Source organism: Poecilia mexicana, unplaced genomic scaffold, assembly GCF_051168715.1.
Source record: "Poecilia mexicana isolate PSO_F unplaced genomic scaffold, ASM5116871v1 scaffold_6, whole genome shotgun sequence".
NCBI lineage: Eukaryota > Metazoa > Chordata > Actinopteri > Cyprinodontiformes > Poeciliidae > Poecilia > Poecilia mexicana.
This window is the reverse complement of record NW_028263375.1, coordinates 6,363,728-6,381,748: the sequence shown is the minus strand read 5'-3', so window position 1 is coordinate 6,381,748 and position 18,021 is coordinate 6,363,728. Positions and strand designations below refer to the sequence as shown.

General features: G+C 37.2%; 1 protein-coding gene across 4 annotated transcripts in view; it reads right to left on the bottom strand.

The window, feature by feature from the left end:
• The window catches only part of cbfb (core-binding factor subunit beta), a 40,154-nt gene extending 23,143 nt beyond the window's left edge, over positions 1-17,011 (bottom strand). For 2 of the 4 annotated variants that reach the window (XM_014993525.2, XM_014993523.2), the window contains exons 1-3: positions 16,513-17,011; positions 16,011-16,097; positions 8,741-8,857 (exon numbers count right to left, since the gene is read on the bottom strand). In XM_014993525.2, coding sequence (XP_014849011.1) covers positions 8,741-8,857; positions 16,011-16,097; positions 16,513-16,590 — 282 coding nt within the window. In that variant the 5' untranslated portion in view covers positions 16,591-17,011. The remainder of the gene's footprint in view (positions 1-8,740; positions 8,858-16,010; positions 16,098-16,512) is intronic. The other 2 variants (XM_014993524.2, XM_014993522.2) reach the window with 2 other exon arrangements.
• Positions 17,012-18,021: the final 1,010 nt, after the last annotated feature.

Below are 18,021 nucleotides of genomic sequence, written 5' to 3'. Positions count from 1 at the left end.
TTAAAACCCAGTAAACACCCGCTGCCCCCTGCTGTGGACCCAGCCTCACATCACACTCATCCAGAGGAGAAACGTACAGACGGAGAGCAGCAGTCGCAGAGGGAACCAATTAGTGGTCTGGCTTTGATGATGTCACTTCCGCTCAGAGGGAAACGCGATCCTGCGCCCTCGCCCGCAAACACACACACTTGATGTTGCTGTGACAGGAGAGTCCTTCAGGCCTGGAGCTGATGAATAAATTAGAGGGCTGCAGAGGTGTAACCTGAAACGTGATTTTAGGGGGTTTCTGAGAGCGACTGAGATCACTGCCAACTGCAAGGACGCAATAAATCTGACAAAACAAGCTGAATGAGCCGTAATCTGATCTCATCTTCTTCATCTGGCCGATGGGATAGAAGGAGAAATAAATAACAGCACAGATCTAATTTTCCACATTCACTAACTTTATGGTTATTTACAGCTTCACCTGAGAGTTTCTGAGCATGTGAACCAAAGAATCCCCTCTGCTAATTCTGTAGCACATTTCAGAGCGTACGCAAACAAGTTTCAAGTTTTCCAACAGATTGTCACTTTCACTTAGATCTGGACTTTGACTAGGCCATTCTAACGCATATATCTGCTTTGATCAACCATCAATTGTAAGTGATACCTGGAATATCATTTACCCTTTACATTTTCTCATCATTTGTTTTTAAAGTTGCACCACTTTTATATTTTTGTATATTTTGTTTGTAGACAGCTGTATAAAAAGTTCAGTGTCTCTGAATTGCAGATTTAAAGCACAAATAGCAAATAAAGAACCTTAAATTTTCTCTCATTAATACTCTATTCTTGCAGTTGTGCAAGATAAATTACACAAAAGTGGATTTAATTACATAAGTAACTTCTGAATCCAGTTCGTTTCCCAGAGATTCACACCTCACTTTTAGTTTCACTTCCACTTTATATTTATACACTGCATCAATCTCTGATCCTTAGCAACCATGTAGTCACAGTGGAGAGGAACCAGAACCAGAACCAGAACCAGAATCAGAACCAGGCTGACCTCCTGGGTGTTGAGAGGACAGAAAGACACCGATGCATTGAACCAGGACTACTTTCCATGGGGGATAAATTTAACAAATGCTCTATAAAGTTAATGGCAGCAGTTTCTCCTTCGTCCAGAATCGACTCATTAGCTGCGTTTCCATTACAAACGTGCAAAACTTTGTCAATATTCTGCTATTGTCAAAATAAAACACAGTTTTGCAATTGCAGTGTTTCCATTAAATAAGAAATTAAATTAAAATAATGTGACAATAAGATGATAATTCATTAAAAAACATGATCCTCTAACTACTTCCTGTCGTCTTCTTGCATGATGTGGAAAAGGTTTTTGCATTTTTACAAAATAAACCAGCCAAAAAACAAAACAAAACAAAAAAAACACATCCAGGCAGCAAAATTTCATAGAATTTCATAGTTTTTTCTAAAACGTTTCCATTTTTGCCAATTTATATTTGAAATGTCAAGTTATCTGAAACACAGCTACAGTTAAACAGAGAAGAACTGAGTTCAATTTTCCTTCCATGGTAAGAAAAAAGGCAGAAAATGTCAAATAATAGCAGAAGAAAAATAATGGAGAGTAGTAGGAGAAATGAGGGAGGTAAAAAGAGATCAGTGTGTCCATCAGAAGGAAAAGGAAACTGAAAGGAGCTTCTCATGTTCATTTAAACGATAAAAGAAATCAGGCTTCTTGAAATTTGCTTAAGCATAAATCCATAATTTCTAAGCAACATTCATATTATCATAATCTCATATTTGGTTTGAAACAAATTTAAAACCCAACACCTACAAATGTAATAAACCAGAAAATGATGTTAAAGTGATTTCCTTTAGTTTTATTATCAGGGCAAAGTGAACAACTCTCAGTAGTCAGCTCACAGCATAAACTTTAGAAGGTTTCTCAAATTTAATGAGACGTTGATAAACAATGTTGAGCTTCTCATTTTCGCTCTGCCCCTCCACCACCCACTCACTCTAACCACAAATCTGTCCTTACGCCTCCCTTCAGTCTCTGCTTCAGGTTTATTCTGCAGTTTGTGTCACACTGCAGACACACCGTGCTTACACACTCAAATCCTGGTCTTTACTCTCTGAATCTGCCTTAGACTTTATTTGCAACAGATGGTCTATTAAAGCCTCTTTGTCTTGATGCTTCAGTGAAAATGCAGAATCAGTCGTTCTCTTTTTACAACCGGTACCACCTCAATAAATACCAAATACTCCAAGTAGATCCGGCTTGATACACATTACTGCACACAGTCTGTAACTTTATAGTTTGTTGTGCTATGTCACATAAAAAACAGCAGCAGAAGTGCAGTGGAGCCCCTGTATATGTGGGAGTTAAGAACCACAACCAGCCGCTAATAGCAGAAATCCACAGTCCTTGAGACTCCCTCTAAAACACATATAACTGCCCATTTAATAGTTCAAACATCAAATGAACCTCAATATGCATTAACACACACACGGTGGAAGCCATCTTGGCGCTACAATAGAAGCTAACAGCTACAGTGTAGAACTGCATCTGGATATTTCAGTTTCTTCAAGATATTTAAGACATTCGTCAAAAACAGAGCTTGACGTAAAAGTGAAAGCCTATTAATCTTGTGCTTCTGGACTTTTTTAAGTCGACACTTTGTGTTCTTACCATTGACAAGAATTTAAATATTGTTTATTTAGCTTTGTGTGTTTTTTTCAGCTTTGTGTTTTTTTTCCTTTTTCATTTGTGTAAGAAAAGTTTAACAACTAAATGGAGTTGCATTCTACAGAAAACTCAACTGAACTGGATGCACTGTAAAACGTTTACTTCTCACTCTCACAGCGTTATTGGTTCAGTGATGCTAGTTTGACAAAGCATCCATTTTTACTCAGAAGGTGAAACTGTCAGTTTAGTAGTTGAAAAATAACAGAAATGTTCCTAAGAGTTGGAATTCTGAGAGGAAAAAGTCAGAGGTTTATTCCCGACCACACTGTAAAAATCCAATATGGCTGCCTTCCATTTCGGATCATGTGTTTCATTACACCTTCCATGCACTCAATAATAAATATTTTTAAAATACATTTACCATTTAGTGAACATGCAGCTGCATGGTGTGAAGGCACATCATGCAGATAAATGCATTTTTATTTGATTGTGCTGCTGATATTAGTTGACATTCGTTTCAATTTTGGAACTAGAACATGAAAGGATCATAAATAGTTCACCTATTGGCTCCTGGTGGTCATTAGAGATGCATCCCAGTACATTTTATTGTATTTACCTTGGGAATAATTGATACCATATTTTCCAGTGACTACCACCACATGGACCCGGATGAAGTTTGAAGCAAAGTTTGAGAATCTTTGGGGTTGATGAGCAATCAGCTCTACATGCTCCACTATTTAACTTCAAGACCTTGTTTTAAAAAAGCTGTTAAATTTAATTAAATTATGACATTAAAAAACTTTGGGATGCATTCAGTGCAGCTTCACACGAATCCAACCTTAATCCACTCAAAAAAACAAAAATGATGCCAGAAACAGATTTTTAAAGAGGGAGTAAAAGAAGTTGAAAACATTTAAATTATTTGACTTCCTTTTGTTTTCCGCCGTCGTCCATTAAATTCAGCAGAAGCAGATTTTGTGTCTCGTCTCAGAGACAAACAGCCGCGATCATCACATTCCTTTTCCCCGGCTCTTATTTTCTTTAAGGAATGAAAAACATTTTTCCTCGGAAAACATTAAAAACCACAGGAATCATAAGAAAAATAACAAGTTGGACTATTTAATGGAGTGATTTTGAGACAGATTAATAAATCTCTGTCTTAATGGCAGATATTAGTTACAAGCCTTTGTTGTTTTCTGAGAAAAATTGCTTAATTTTATTTCTTCAGAGCTGACGAACAAAGTCAATCCACTGCTTTCCCACTGGGAAGCCATTGTGACTTTTTTTTAAACTCAACGTGTGGCTGAGAGTCATTATTAATGCTGCGGTTTGATTCCGTAAAGTCTCTGTGAATCTCTAAAGGTGAGAGAAACGCTGCAGGTCAGCTTCTGGTGGCTCAGTTCATGTCCTCTGCAGATGTAAGGATGTGTTGCCCGTTAGCAGCGAGCTCTGAGTGAACCACAGCTGGCTCCCATTAGCTGCAACAACACAAGGAGCCAGAGCTCACACACACACACACACACACACACACACACACACACACACACACACACAGACACACACACACACACACACACACAGACACACACACACGCACGCACACACACACACACACACACACACACACACACACACACACACACACACACACACACACACACTTTATATTCAGTCGCCAAGTCTAACCTGGCTGGGTTGCCCGTCTGGTTTGGCACCATCTGTGTTTGGAAATGCAGGCGGGGAGAGGGAGAGCGGATGGAGGGATGGAGGGATGGAGGGATGACAGAGAAGGAGGGAGTGGGGGATGTACGGCAGGAACGGGAACACATCAGAGAAAAGACGGGAAGAGCAAACACACACGAGGCGAGGACGTTTATGCTAAATCCCAAAATCTTATGAAGTGTTCATTGTCCAGTTTCTGGTGGGAATATCTTTGTAAACTTAAATTAAGACAAAACTAACTTTCAAGTAAGTCTTCAGCAAGATGAAGGAGCTGGTTTTAGGTCAAGAATTCCTTAACATTTATATGAAAAAGTTCCACTGGAAGATTATTTCACTTATAACGTGAAAAAATGTCTTGAATCAATCTGGCACCTTTTCCATCAATATGAAGAAATTATTGACTTACATAAGCTCCTATATCTTGCTGAAGAGTTACTTGTAAGTTAGTTTTGTCTTATTTTAGATATTTGCACTAGAAACTAGACCAAAAATACTTGGTAAGATTTTGTGTTTTTGCAGTGCGCTCATGCAAAATATGTTGAAGAAAGTATTCTTTAAAAATCAATTTTTTTAAATAAAAGAAAACGATGGAAAAACGTAGCTTATTTAATGTTCATTTCAATTTAGTTTGTATGAAAAGTAGAACAGAAAGAAGTGTAAAGTTATAATATTTGCCCCCTAGTCAAATAAAATCTCTTTCTGTTATCTGTTCAATAACATACATGTTGGAACTGCAGGCAGATAGTTACACTATGAAACATTTGCTGTTCTGAAACATTACTCCAAAAATACTCTAAATAAACAGAGTTACACATGATGAATTTCATAGAATTAAATGAAACACAGCCTCCTTATGAGACATGAATTGTATTTCTAATGGATTATAACAGAACTCCATAGATATACACACAACACAAAGTTATTTAAGAGCAACTTGTAAAGTAAGTAATGTCCAGCATCCGAGGTGTGAGCATCAGTTAACGAGTTAAAGTTGTGACGTTAATTAAGCGAAGAAGCTGCAGACGAACACAGTATCTGTTCCTGGGCCTGACAGCAGCTTCCTGCAGGAGGTCCGCAGGGATCATGATCAGCGTGTGTGAAACCAGATCCCGATAGAGCAGCGCTGCAGAAAATCTGCACAATTAAAGGCTCTTCTAAACAGTATCACCCACCCAACCCCACCCACCGAGCAGATCTCTGCTTTCAGGAATCCACATCGTCGCTTCGGTAAAGTGGAATATGAACGATAATAATAAAAAAAGATGGAAAAGGATGAAACTCTGAGTACATTTATTGAAAGTGGAAGTTAGTGAGAGTAAGGGAAGCAGAAACTTTCGTCTACTTCAACAGAAGGAGTCGTAAACGTCTTGGTACTGACGTCTCCTGGCCTCATTAAAACTTTATGCATCTGTGAGCAGCGTTAACGTGACAAAAACAAACCGCCTTCAAACACATGCATTCTTTCTGCTTTTTGTCTGACACCGGTAAACACCAGCAATGCCCAGCACACATTCATACACACACACACACACACACTGGTATTAAATAATTAACAGTGTGAGATTAGTCAGTCAGCCTCGGGCCATGGAGGTCCATCGATTCCTCAGAATGCATTTTTAATGAGCCGCCAGTTGGCATTCATTTCAGCTGGCCAGTGTCCGTGGACGTGGCGCGTTCACACACACACACACGCACACACACATACACACACGCACAAACACACACACACACACACACACACACACACACACACACACACACACACACACACACACACACACACACACACACACACACGCACACACACACACACACACACACACACGTACACATGCTGGGGGAGACAATTACCATGCAAATGAACCCAACTTCAGTGATCTACTGAACAGAGGGCGTCACCCTGACGAACCTTACGTTCCTCAAGTTTGATCTGAAACTTTTGTGAGTGCAGCTGCAGAAACAAAATCTTACTAAGTATTATTTTAATTTCTAGTGTAAATATCTTAGTACACCTGAAAAAATATAAAACTAATTTACAAGTAACTTTTCAGAAGGAAAAGTTGTGCTGCTTTTTCTGTCTGAAGAAATGCGCAGCTTCCAGCCAAAAATAACCAGTCAGAACAGCGCTGTCAATCACTCTCGTGTACGCTGCTCAATTTCTTTCTTTTACTCAATGTGTTTCTGATTGAGTGGTGTATTTCTGCAGTTAGTACTGGGAGCACTGGGAGAAGGCAGAGGAGCTCAGTTTTTTCACAGATTATATTTGCTCATATTACATTGTCACAACATAATAATTTTAACAAATATGTAAAAAACATATATTCTTTTAATAAAACTTACATACTGCATCTGTAATTTTGCTGAAAAGTTGTTTGTAAGTTAGTTTTGTCTTATTTCAAGCCTACTAAGATATTGGCACTAGAAACTTGACCAAAAATACTTGGAAAGAGTTTGTGTTTGTGCAGTGAGGCTTTTATTGAGTTTGTGAGGTGTGATCTGGGTCTGAAATCAGGAGGAACCACAGAAATCCCCCTATAAAGTCTCATGTGTCCAAAACACTTTGCAGACCACAAAGAGCCTGAACCGTTCTTATTCAACATGACAGAAAGGATGTGAAGTCCAAAATCTTCAGTCATCTTTATGGTTTGTTTCCAGTTAGACTGGACTTGTAATCTTTTAAATTAATTTTGACAGCTCTTCTTCCTAATTTAATTTGAAACTATTAAAAGTCTCCATTATAACACAGTCTGACAGAAAATACGACGGCAGTGCCAACAAGGTGATTCCCACAGCGCTGTTAGCTGGAAACTTGGCACAGCGTAGCTGATCAGAAGAAGATTGGTGCATCAGGTCCCGTTCTGGATTTATTTCTATTCCTTCACTAAACGAATTTCAGATTCTGATTATCTGTTGGAGAAAATATTTTAAGCTGACACTTCTTTATTTGTGACTCACTGCAAAAACACGAAGCCTTACCTCGTATTTTTGGTCTAGTTTCTACTTTAAATATCTCAGTACATTTGATTTAAGAAAAAACTAACTTGAAAGCAACTTTTCAGCGAAATATAGGAGCTAGGTTCAAGTGAATAATTCCTTAATATTGATGAAAAAGTACAAGCAATAAGTGGAATTAATACTTTTCCATCAATATTAAGTCATTCCTGACTTACAGCAAGCTCTTATATCTTGCTGAAAAGTTACTTGCAAGTTAGTTTTGTCTTATTTCAAGTGTTGTGAGATATTCGCACTAGAAACTAGACCAAAAATACTTGGAACGATATTTGCAGTGTACTTACACAACATGAAGTCCAGAAGGTCAGATTTGAATTTTTTCATGCTCTCTCTGTCTATGCACTGATTTTCTCCAGTTTTGCCCTCAACATTCAAAAACATGCTTATTAGGTGTATTGAGAGTTCTGCACTTCTGATGTCAACATTTGTTTGACGTTTGTATGACGACTTCTCCAGGATACACACAACCTTTCACCCAGTAGCTGCTGGAGATGCGAACCAACCCACAACCCTGCTGCCACTGCTGGTCCAAGGGTTGGACTTAAAACACTGACGGGGTGTCAGAAAACCTCAAGAACTTTTGAAAACTATAAAACTCCAAGAAAATTTGGCGCCTTAGGAACTAAACATTATAGAGGTTAGGAGATGGTCTAAAACTGTACTGTATGTTCGGACAATTTGTGACATTTTCATTTCTTGAAATGGTCTTGGAAAACAGGAAGTGAGAGCAAAGTTGCAAACAGAAAAGAATGCTGTTTGTCTTAGCAACTTCAGAATGCACCGAAAAACACAAAATTTTAAGTATTTTTGTCTGGTTTCCAGTCCAAATATCTCAGTAGATTTGAAATAAGATAAAACTAACTTACAAGTAATTTTTTCAGCGAGCTTTAAAAGCTTACTTAGAGTCTATAATTCCTTAATATTGGTGAAAACGTACTAGTTTACTACAATATAATATGGGAAAAATGTCTTGTTATTACTGCAAAAATTTGCCAGTGGTACTCGTTACTTTTTTATCATTTTTAAGGAATTATTGCCTTAAAACAAGCTGATATATCTTGATGAAAAGTTACTTGAAAGTTAGTTTTGTTATATTTCAAGTGTAATGAGAAATTTGCACTAGAAACTAGACCAAAAATACTTGGTAAGATTTTGTGTTTTTGCAGTGTGGCAACTGTGACATCAGAATTTGACAAATTGAGAACCCATAATGTTTCAAATCCAGAGTTTGCAAACTGTAGAAAACATATTCCAGTGTGAGGAAGTTTGACGTGAAGGTCGCTCTGAACCGAGCAGTTGGTGTTTCACTCATCCTACCTTCCCTGTCTCTCTTTCGAAGTCGACGTATTCCCGTGATGGCACCTGCCTCTGGTCGCCATGGAGATTGGCTGGAAAAAACTGCAGGGAGAGGTTTGTTCCTGTTGCCACGAAGGCCTGCAGACAGAGAGAGGACGATATCAGGATGGACCCAAAAATCTTAAATCTGATATTCTGCTGGGTTTTTAGGACTAGGAACTTAAAGTTGTGGGCATGGAGAAAGGATTCATTCTGGAAACTTTGTTTGGGAGAAATGTTAGGATATGTTGGGATTCCTCTAGAAATAATAACTCATGACTGGTCTGGAAATGCTTTAAAGCAGGGTGTGTGTTTAGCAATTATTTTTGAAAAGTTGACCATGACAAAAATTATGATTTATTATTCAATAAATCAAATAAAAAAAGTGTATTACCACAGGTGATATTTTTCATGATGTAAATGCAGTCTTTATTATCCCAAATAAATCTGGGACAAGCGTTCAGTGTGGATAAGATGCACCTAAGAAGGTTTGGTTCTCTACTTGGATTTTGACATGGATTGAAACATAAATAGAATTATTATTATTATTTTTATTAAAGTGACCTTAATCCTCTTCCATAAAAATGGTGTGTTGTTTAGAAAAAAGCAACGTGTCCAGTCGTGGTTCTGACTGCTCACAAAATGAAACGGTTGCTTTTGTTCCTCAATAACACTCACATACAAACATATAATCAAATCCCACAGCAGCTTTCGCCATTCCTTTCATTTCTTTAAAATGGCTTTGTGCCATAATGAGATGCATCTCTCTCCAGATGCACAGAAACACAAACCAAATGGAAAAAGCAACAGAATGCATTTCTGTCCGGCAGCCATGAAGCGATAAATTACAGAGAAGCAGCAAATCCAATTAGAGAATTTGAGTTTTTCTCGGCCTCGCTGTGTCTGTATGTCTTTTGTCTTTGCGTGTGATATATGTTGCTGAGACGGATCGATACTAAGGGCATTAGAGATAGGACTGAAGATGGAAGCATATGAATTATGCACCCTGTCAAATGTGGAAGACTGAGAGGATGAGAAGGAAAAAGTGAATAAAACAGAGGAAGGACAGAACAACACTGAACAGATGAGAAGAAATTAAAGGGTTCGAACTCAAAGAACGCCCGAGTCATCATTTCTGCTGGATTTGAAGTATTGGATTACAACCATCTGATTCTAATTTGCTGCCTACTACTGCTGGCAAGAATGAGACGGAGCGGAAAGCCAGGAAAGAGAGAGGAGCGATGGAGGGAAAATGAAGGGAATAAAAATAAAGGGGATGAAATGAAGCAGGACGAAGGTTGGAAAATAAAGCAAGCTGGATCTGAGGAAGAGTGAATCGGAACAGAAAGAGGAAATGGAAAGAAAAAGACGAAGAGAGGAAAGGAAATGAAATAAAAGAAGGGCAGCAGGAGGGAGTGAGAACAGAATCATGAAAATCAATAGTTTAGAAAGCGACTCATCTCTAATGAGCTGAGCTGAAGATAATTTAGTTCAAATTATTGTTCAATTTATCAAATCAATCCTGAACACTTAGAGCCGGGCTGCGAGTCCCGACACTCAACCCTTCTTGTGTGTGTGTGTGTGTGCGTGTGTGTGTGTGTGTGTGCGCAGGAGGGAAACTATTTAAAACACAAACCTGCAAATACGGCAAACCAATTTCACATTTATTAGGCCTGCTTTATGCGGATGTTTTTTCTACTTTGGGGGTAAAATATCCATGATTAAAGAGTTCATTTATTTCAGTAACTCCTTAACAAACTGAAACACGTCACATGGTTTAACGCACGTTTCAAACTTTATATGTCTGATGATTATGATGATTAAAGCTAATTTAACATTATATTATAACAGACAAATAAGAAAATAATTTTTTAATGCAGAAATGTGGGCTTAATGAAAATTATGTTTAATATTGCAATACAATATAGCTGGAAACTTTATTTGCATAATTCTTACTTACACCACTATAATTATCTATTATATCTAAAATCAATCTTGTTTACATTTAAGCTATACCATTTTAAAGCCATTGTTAGAATATTAAAACTTGCTGTATAACTTCTGGTAATATCAATAAATAAAACCACAGTGAATCTTGAAGGGATATCACTGGGATGGAAAAGGAATCAATAAGTAATTATGCTATTTTTGAATTCGCTGATTTACACTGACAATGACTAGTTCTGTGTGACTTGGCTTCTCTTTCTAGCTCAGAGTCCCAAAACTCCACCTACTGCATTTTGATTTATGTTTGGAAGTAAAATATCTTTTTGAAGGATGTGATATTTGATGTGGTAACTATGAGCAACCATTTTGTTTAGGAGGAACAGATCCAGGCCGCTTTATTTAAAAAATGTGGGAAAATCGTTAAAGAAAAAGCTAAATGCTACAGAGTAACTTTACTCTGCAATTTATTATTAATCAGCCACAAAAAGCTGAATATTGGTCACAGTGATACGTTCTGAATGCTCATGTTTAAGTTACATGTGACTTACTCAATACATAATAAAAATAGGCTTAAAAATATTAATCATATTGACAGTTTTAATTTTATTGAGTAAAAAAATCTGCTTCTAAATCTGATCCTAGCAGTAAAATAGGATATAAAACAAAATTCATTCAACCACAGAAAGAGGAAAAGCATCTTTCAAAAGATGAAGACGATTATGTAAAAAGACTGTCAGTTTTGAAAAAATATTTTATTTTATTTAAAGATGGCATCTTTAGCCTTTTCATTAAGCCAGAGAAAAACCTTTCACATTTTCTTCCACATCCAAGTCAGGACTCAACGTCAATATTTCTTCCAATCAGGAAAAAAATGTTTGGAAAATTAAAAATGAGTTTAAGCCTAAAACTGGAGTGGATAATTTTGTAACTTTATGGATCCCACATGTCCAGAATGTTTTCTTTGCTCTTTCCTGTTTAACTGCTCCGAATATTTCACTGGGAGGAATTAGCCGGTAAAAAATGCCAGTAAATATGTTACTGCTTATTTGTACAGCAGGAGCCGTTTAAGTGATCCTATTTCAGATTTTACTGTTTGATATTTTTACAATATTTAACAACACTTGGATGTTTAATCTGTGTGTTTGGAATGTTTTCATTTAAAATTATGAGTCATGTTTTCCTTCTGTATTTTTATTCAAGTGTTTTATTAACTCTATGTACAGTTTGATTCAGCTAAATTGCCTCCTTTCAGTCAGAGCCATGCTAACAGGCTAGCAGTTTGAGTCAGACGTGTTGAAGCAAAAAGTCATCTAAAAGTTTCTGGAAAGAATTTGAGTTTGAGATGTAGAGCTGTGTCATTGATCTTTGTTTTGTTTTCTTTTCTGGACGTTTATTATTATTATTATAATATACGTCTTTGAATACAGTGCAGAATATTCCAGGGGAGCAGATCTGTGCATTACTGTTGCTGTTTCAGTACCTGAACATTAAGTGGGAACATTAGTCATTATGACTCGACTGCTGCAGTCGCTGTTGTCCAACGTTTCTTTACTTGGACTCAGGTTTTCTCAGCTGTTTATTTTTCTGCCTCACAAAGCAACATTTACTGGACAGCAGCAGTTAGTTGTGTATTCTGAAGGCTAAAATGTGCTAAAATATAGATGATAATAAATAGAATCCACTATGTTGAGATTTATATCTGTATTTATAAGCTTAGTGATTTGTTGAGAAGTAGAGACATCTCTGTAGGATTTAAAAACTCAAAAGAGGATAGAAAACTAAAATATTCCAGTAAAAGATAGTTTTGGGTGAGGTTTATTAGAACATTTTTGTTTGCATAATTCTTAATTTGTTTATTTTGTCTTGACTTGTTAATCTTAGAAAACCTCTTTAAAGAATAAATTGCTTATCTCAACTATATCATTGCAGCTGCTGTCAAATAACGATAATAATAATAAAATACACTTTCTGGTAATTTAACAACATCGAGTTAATTCATAGGTGAAAGTTTAAATGATAACTATAATTTGTTACAAAGCTAATATTTTGTGTGTAAATAAATAACAGAAATAAATCCTAACAAAAAACTTGATAAAATAAATAACTGACTAAAGGGATAAAACCGACAGTTTAAATCCAATACATTTTTCATCTTGAACAAATACAATAATCAAAAGTTTCAGGCAGAAGTGCTAGTTCAATTGGCTAAAAATAAATGAAAAAAATATGTTGTGGTTTTTCACCACAACAGATTTTCACCACATTTGTTTTGAAATTGGTAAATAAATTTCTTTATTGTTATTGTACAAGAAAGCACAATGAAATAAAAAATAGTAGCTAAATAGGGAAAAACAACTAAAAAATTGATTTAAAAAAGTAGCAAAAGGAATAGAAACAACTGGTACATTATATTCAAGATACTGTAACTAGAGATTGACATTAATATCTGTAAATTTCTGAGCATCTGTAAATTTGTAATTTAGTATTTTTATGTGTGTTTAAAAAAAAATAAACATTTTAAGTCAGAATGTTTTTCTGTATATGCATCGACTGATACTAAACCTCAGATATTGGTATCGGTATCAGCAGTGAAAAAAATGGATCTCTAATTAGAAATATTGCACTTGATATGTATTGATGTCGCACAAAAATATATATAATTGTTCAGAGTTTGGATGAATTTGCAGTATTTATGGCAGAAATTATTTTTTAAATTTAGTAAAACTGGTTTAGTAGTTATTTGCAAAATATACCAAATATAAAATTTAATCACTTTGATTTTTAACACAAACTTCAGCAAACATTCAGAACAACCATATTAAATTTCTCTTTTAGCTTTTAGCATACTGCTATACAGATTATAAGGAAACTAATGTCTGATATAAGCTGGTTAGTTAGCCAGGCTGTCTGCTCTGCTAGAACCTGCAGTCAGCTGAAAAACAGACATGCTGCTGATTCTCCGTCTGATTCAAAAGTGTAACCTTAAAAAGTGACGCTCCTTTAGGTTCTGGCACATGGGAAATATTTCCACTGGTGCCGTACGTTCAGACCGAGCAGAGCATCCATCTCTTCGTATCGGCGGCATGTGAAGTCAGAGAGAGCTGTGGTTTTTAAATGGTGGGAGGCAGATTCAGCCCAGATGTGTCTCTCCTGCCACTAAATATTTCCCTGCAACGACACCAGCTATCTGCTGGCTGCAAAGTGAAAAACACAACAATATTCTGGTGAAGCACCCTCAAACAAAAGAACTAGATCTGACTCAGATATATGCAACATTTTTGATTATTTTTCAATAATGGTCATATAAAGCAGAGAAAGTGTTTGATAGATGAAGCCAGATTAGCTTTTAAATAAAAGCAGTTTTTGTTGCATCATGGTATTTTCACATCATAAGGGTCTTACATACATTTATTTTCTCAATAAATCATTTAATGATCACTAACGTTTTTCCTCCCGATGAAAACAGTTTTTGCTGCAGGTAAACATGCCAGACTCATCCCAACATCTCATACATGGCAGCTTAATGACGGCCCAGTTAAAGCCCAACTGCGCCCAACATGTTTGTGTGATCACACATGTTTACATGAGCTGTCGACTGCATTATTATGACGATGATGATGATGATAAGCACAGCACGAGAAGATGAAGATAAGAAGTTAAAGCTGGTGGGTGTCCCTCCTTCTTCCTGGTTTAAGGTTCTGACAGAAGTTCATTTAAATTCAAATTAAACAAAGTATGACACTTCTTATCAACGTGATATGGAAAGATTTTAAATTCAAGCCATTAAAATAATTTAATTTCTATTTTAGTACCTGAGTTTGTGGATGGATGCTCAAAACACTGCCAGAATAGTTTTGTAAACATTTTACCGAAGGTGTTGGTTGTCATCCTCCCAGCGCAGGAACGAGTTGTGCTATAAATAAGTTTAATAAAAGCTAATAACTGTCAGGCTTGTGGTTGAGAATATTTCAGTGCTGGAGCAAGATCTCAAGTTTGTATCCAGCTTCAACTTGTTTAGCAACAGCATAAAACAAACTTTGCCTTCTTTAGCCCTCAGGCGGGCTTTGACTGTGAATGGCAGCTGTGGTTGCCAGGGAAACAACACGCACTCACCACCTTGTTGGGACATTTTAAAAGTTTCACTACAGCTTTCACAGCAGCAATTCTTATTTTAACTTTAGCAAAAATGATCTTCATAATCTGTTGAGGTTAACTCATTTAGTTTGGTGTCTTTTAGTGGTTAAACTGATGTTTTACTCAGAAATGCTGATTAAAATCTACACAAAATGAAAACAATATTCTAACAGGTTATTTTAACGGTGTGTGCTGTGGTCTCAGAACCAGTTCACAAGAAACTTCCTGATCAAATTTGAACAAGTCGCTGCCACAGGTGTAAAGATTATTATTAGGTCAGATGTTTGGATGGAATAAACAAGAAGTAAATAATTATACACTGTTTATCCAGAAAACATTCAGTTTTGAAGCAAGTCCTACTTATAAAATGTGGTTGATTTGTTTTTTTTATTTATTTATAGAAATATTAACCATGCAGCTTATTCCCAGTTTATTTTGTTTATCTTCTTTGATTCTATGGTTTATCAATATCTTTTTTAAATTAAAATTTAGATTTCATTCCACAGACAACTGACACCTATAAATATTAAACAGAAATACGACAGGATTATGCCACATTTTCAGACTACAACTAAAGCAAGCAACTCCGGTTCATACTACGAATATGAACGTTTGTAAAAGTTCTGAATTATGTGGAATAACTGTGATGTTCAGCTGGCATGTTTTCCATCAGTTTTCTCCTCTGCCGTTTGGCTCAGGCTTCAGTACAACGTTGTGCTCTTGTGTTGGAACTTAATTCAAGTATATTAAAACTCCAGAAAAGATTATGTTCATAAAGGCCATAAATTCATTAGAAAAGCAGGTTACATGTAATATTTGAATCTTAAATGTTTGTTTTTAGTGGCTGTAGTCAGAAAATCTTCATATTTGACATAAATAAAGGCTTGAAAACATCACTGCGTATCTATAAAGTGTTTCACTTTATGATTGAGTTGCTGGATCACATTCACTATTTAATAATATTGTAACGTATTGACTCCAAGTAGATGAGACCCTGGACTTGATTCGCCCGGTACTTTGTGTCTAGCACCGCCTCTGAAGGCTCCAAATCCAAACATGCAGAGTTCCTTCCTCTTTGCTGGGTGTCATAAATGGCGCTCAGTAATCAGAACCATCCCGCTCCGTTTTTACTTGATTGCACTGAATTAAATAAATCTAGTTTTGGACTCACGACTTCTGATCGTCCGTCCCTGCAGGCGTTCTGGAAGCGGGCTTGCCTCTCCTCGTGGGGCCGGTCCCTGAAGCCAGTGTATTTGATCTGCACAAGAAACACATCAGTCCCCAAACAAGCACAATTTAACTCAACAAATCCTTATTTATCGGGAAGAAATGTACAATTTACTGTAAAAATTTTGATACATCTTGGGCATTGTTTTTGCTATTTTCAGCGAAAATGTAAAACAAAAAAGTTAAAGCTGCACAAAAAATAAAACACTGAACCTGAAAATTGAATTAAAAAATAACTTCTTAAAAGAGTGAAGAAATGTGAGAAATAAAATCTCTAACTTAGAGATGATAAATCCAACCACCGTTTGTGAAGCATCTGTAGTTAATATGTGTCCCTGACTTTAATCAGCATGTGCAGAGATGAAATAAAGGCAGATGAGATGAAGCGGAGCTCTGCCCGCCGCTTTCACAGCCTTTCTTCTCTTTATTTCCGCCGTCTCACTCACCTCACACTCTCTGCTTAACTTGCGGAAAAACTCCTCATTCTCAAACTTGCTCCTCTGGTCCGGGACTACCCGCGGCATCTTCTCCGACCCTGCGCGGCCACTCGAGCCTGTTTCCTCCTGATCCCGCACACTTTAAAGTTCCACAGTGCGTTTTTTTGCCGACCGTCCCGCACTCAGCCTCTCTCTCTTTCTCTCACTTCTCTTCCGTGTCTGTTTGTCTGTGTTTTTTTCCTCTCTCTCTTCCCTGTGTGGAGCAATGTGCTCCCTGCTGCTGGCCTCAGTGATTGGGACTGATGGTCTGCCTCAGTTTGGTGCGGCTCCTGCGCGCTCCGGGTCGCCTCTGGCTCCAAATGGCTCGCAGAAAGTGACCCGCTGCGGTACATAAAGCTCACTTTGGCCTTGAGGCTCCCCCTCCTCCTCCCTCCTTCCCTCTTGTCTCTCGACGAGCGCCTGATCTTGAGCCACAAACGAGCGCTCTCAGGTCTACCTGCAGCTTTCCGGGTGATTCTCTTCTCGTTTGGATTCGTGCGTAAAAATGGTTTTTACGCACGAATAAACGACTAATTAAGGATTAATGGTCAACCTCATTTAAAGTAATAAATTTTACGCCTCAAAGCTGTTTTAGGTTATTATGAAAGAGAAAAACAAAAGTTAAACATTTATTCGTCATGTATCATAGCAGCAATTGTTTAAAAATACTTTATCGAAGATAAATAAATAAAATGAATAGTTTGTGTTGCACATCCTGAAGGCAACAAGAACAAGGGCATTTCTTCTTTGTTATCAGCTTCAGCCACAAAGTTCCTCTGCCTGTTTCCTTTGTGACACCTTCTCCGCAGCTGTCAGTGTTGAAAATTACGACACTTTTGCCGGAGCTTGAAGGCGTCAACAGTCTACTTCCTGGCTCCGCCGAGTCGCTCTTGTGACTGTACACCCAAAATACCGCCCCCACTCCACCTCCACCCCTCGTCATTCACAATACTATCACAACCACACGCTGCAGCCACTGCGCATGCGCGCTTCCGACCGGACCGCAGGAACTTTATGGGAACCGTATGTGTGAAGTGAAACAGAGAGGAGGAAGCAGACAAACTGAGTTTGAATTTTTAAAAAATCCCGTAATAATCCTAAAATCTTCCGGAAAATACACAAAATGTGTTTTTTATGTCCTGTTGTAGTTGTGGGTCATAGGTGAGTTTTCAAACTTTGTGATTACAAACTGAGATGTAATCACAAAGATCCAGATTTCCTGTAAATAAATCAATCATTTTACACACTCAAAATGCACTTTTTAGATCACAGTAACGTTTGGATCAAATTGAAATGGACTTTTCTCTGAAAATTGAAAGAAAATTCATAACAACAGACAACCAAAAAGCACTTGCAGCACGATTGAATTGTAAAGATTCAAAGTGAATCTCTGGAGTTTTGTTTTTGCTCAAAGTAAAACGTGTACTTTATCCAAGATTACTATTCCTTTAGACAAATGAGGATAACCCAGATGATTAT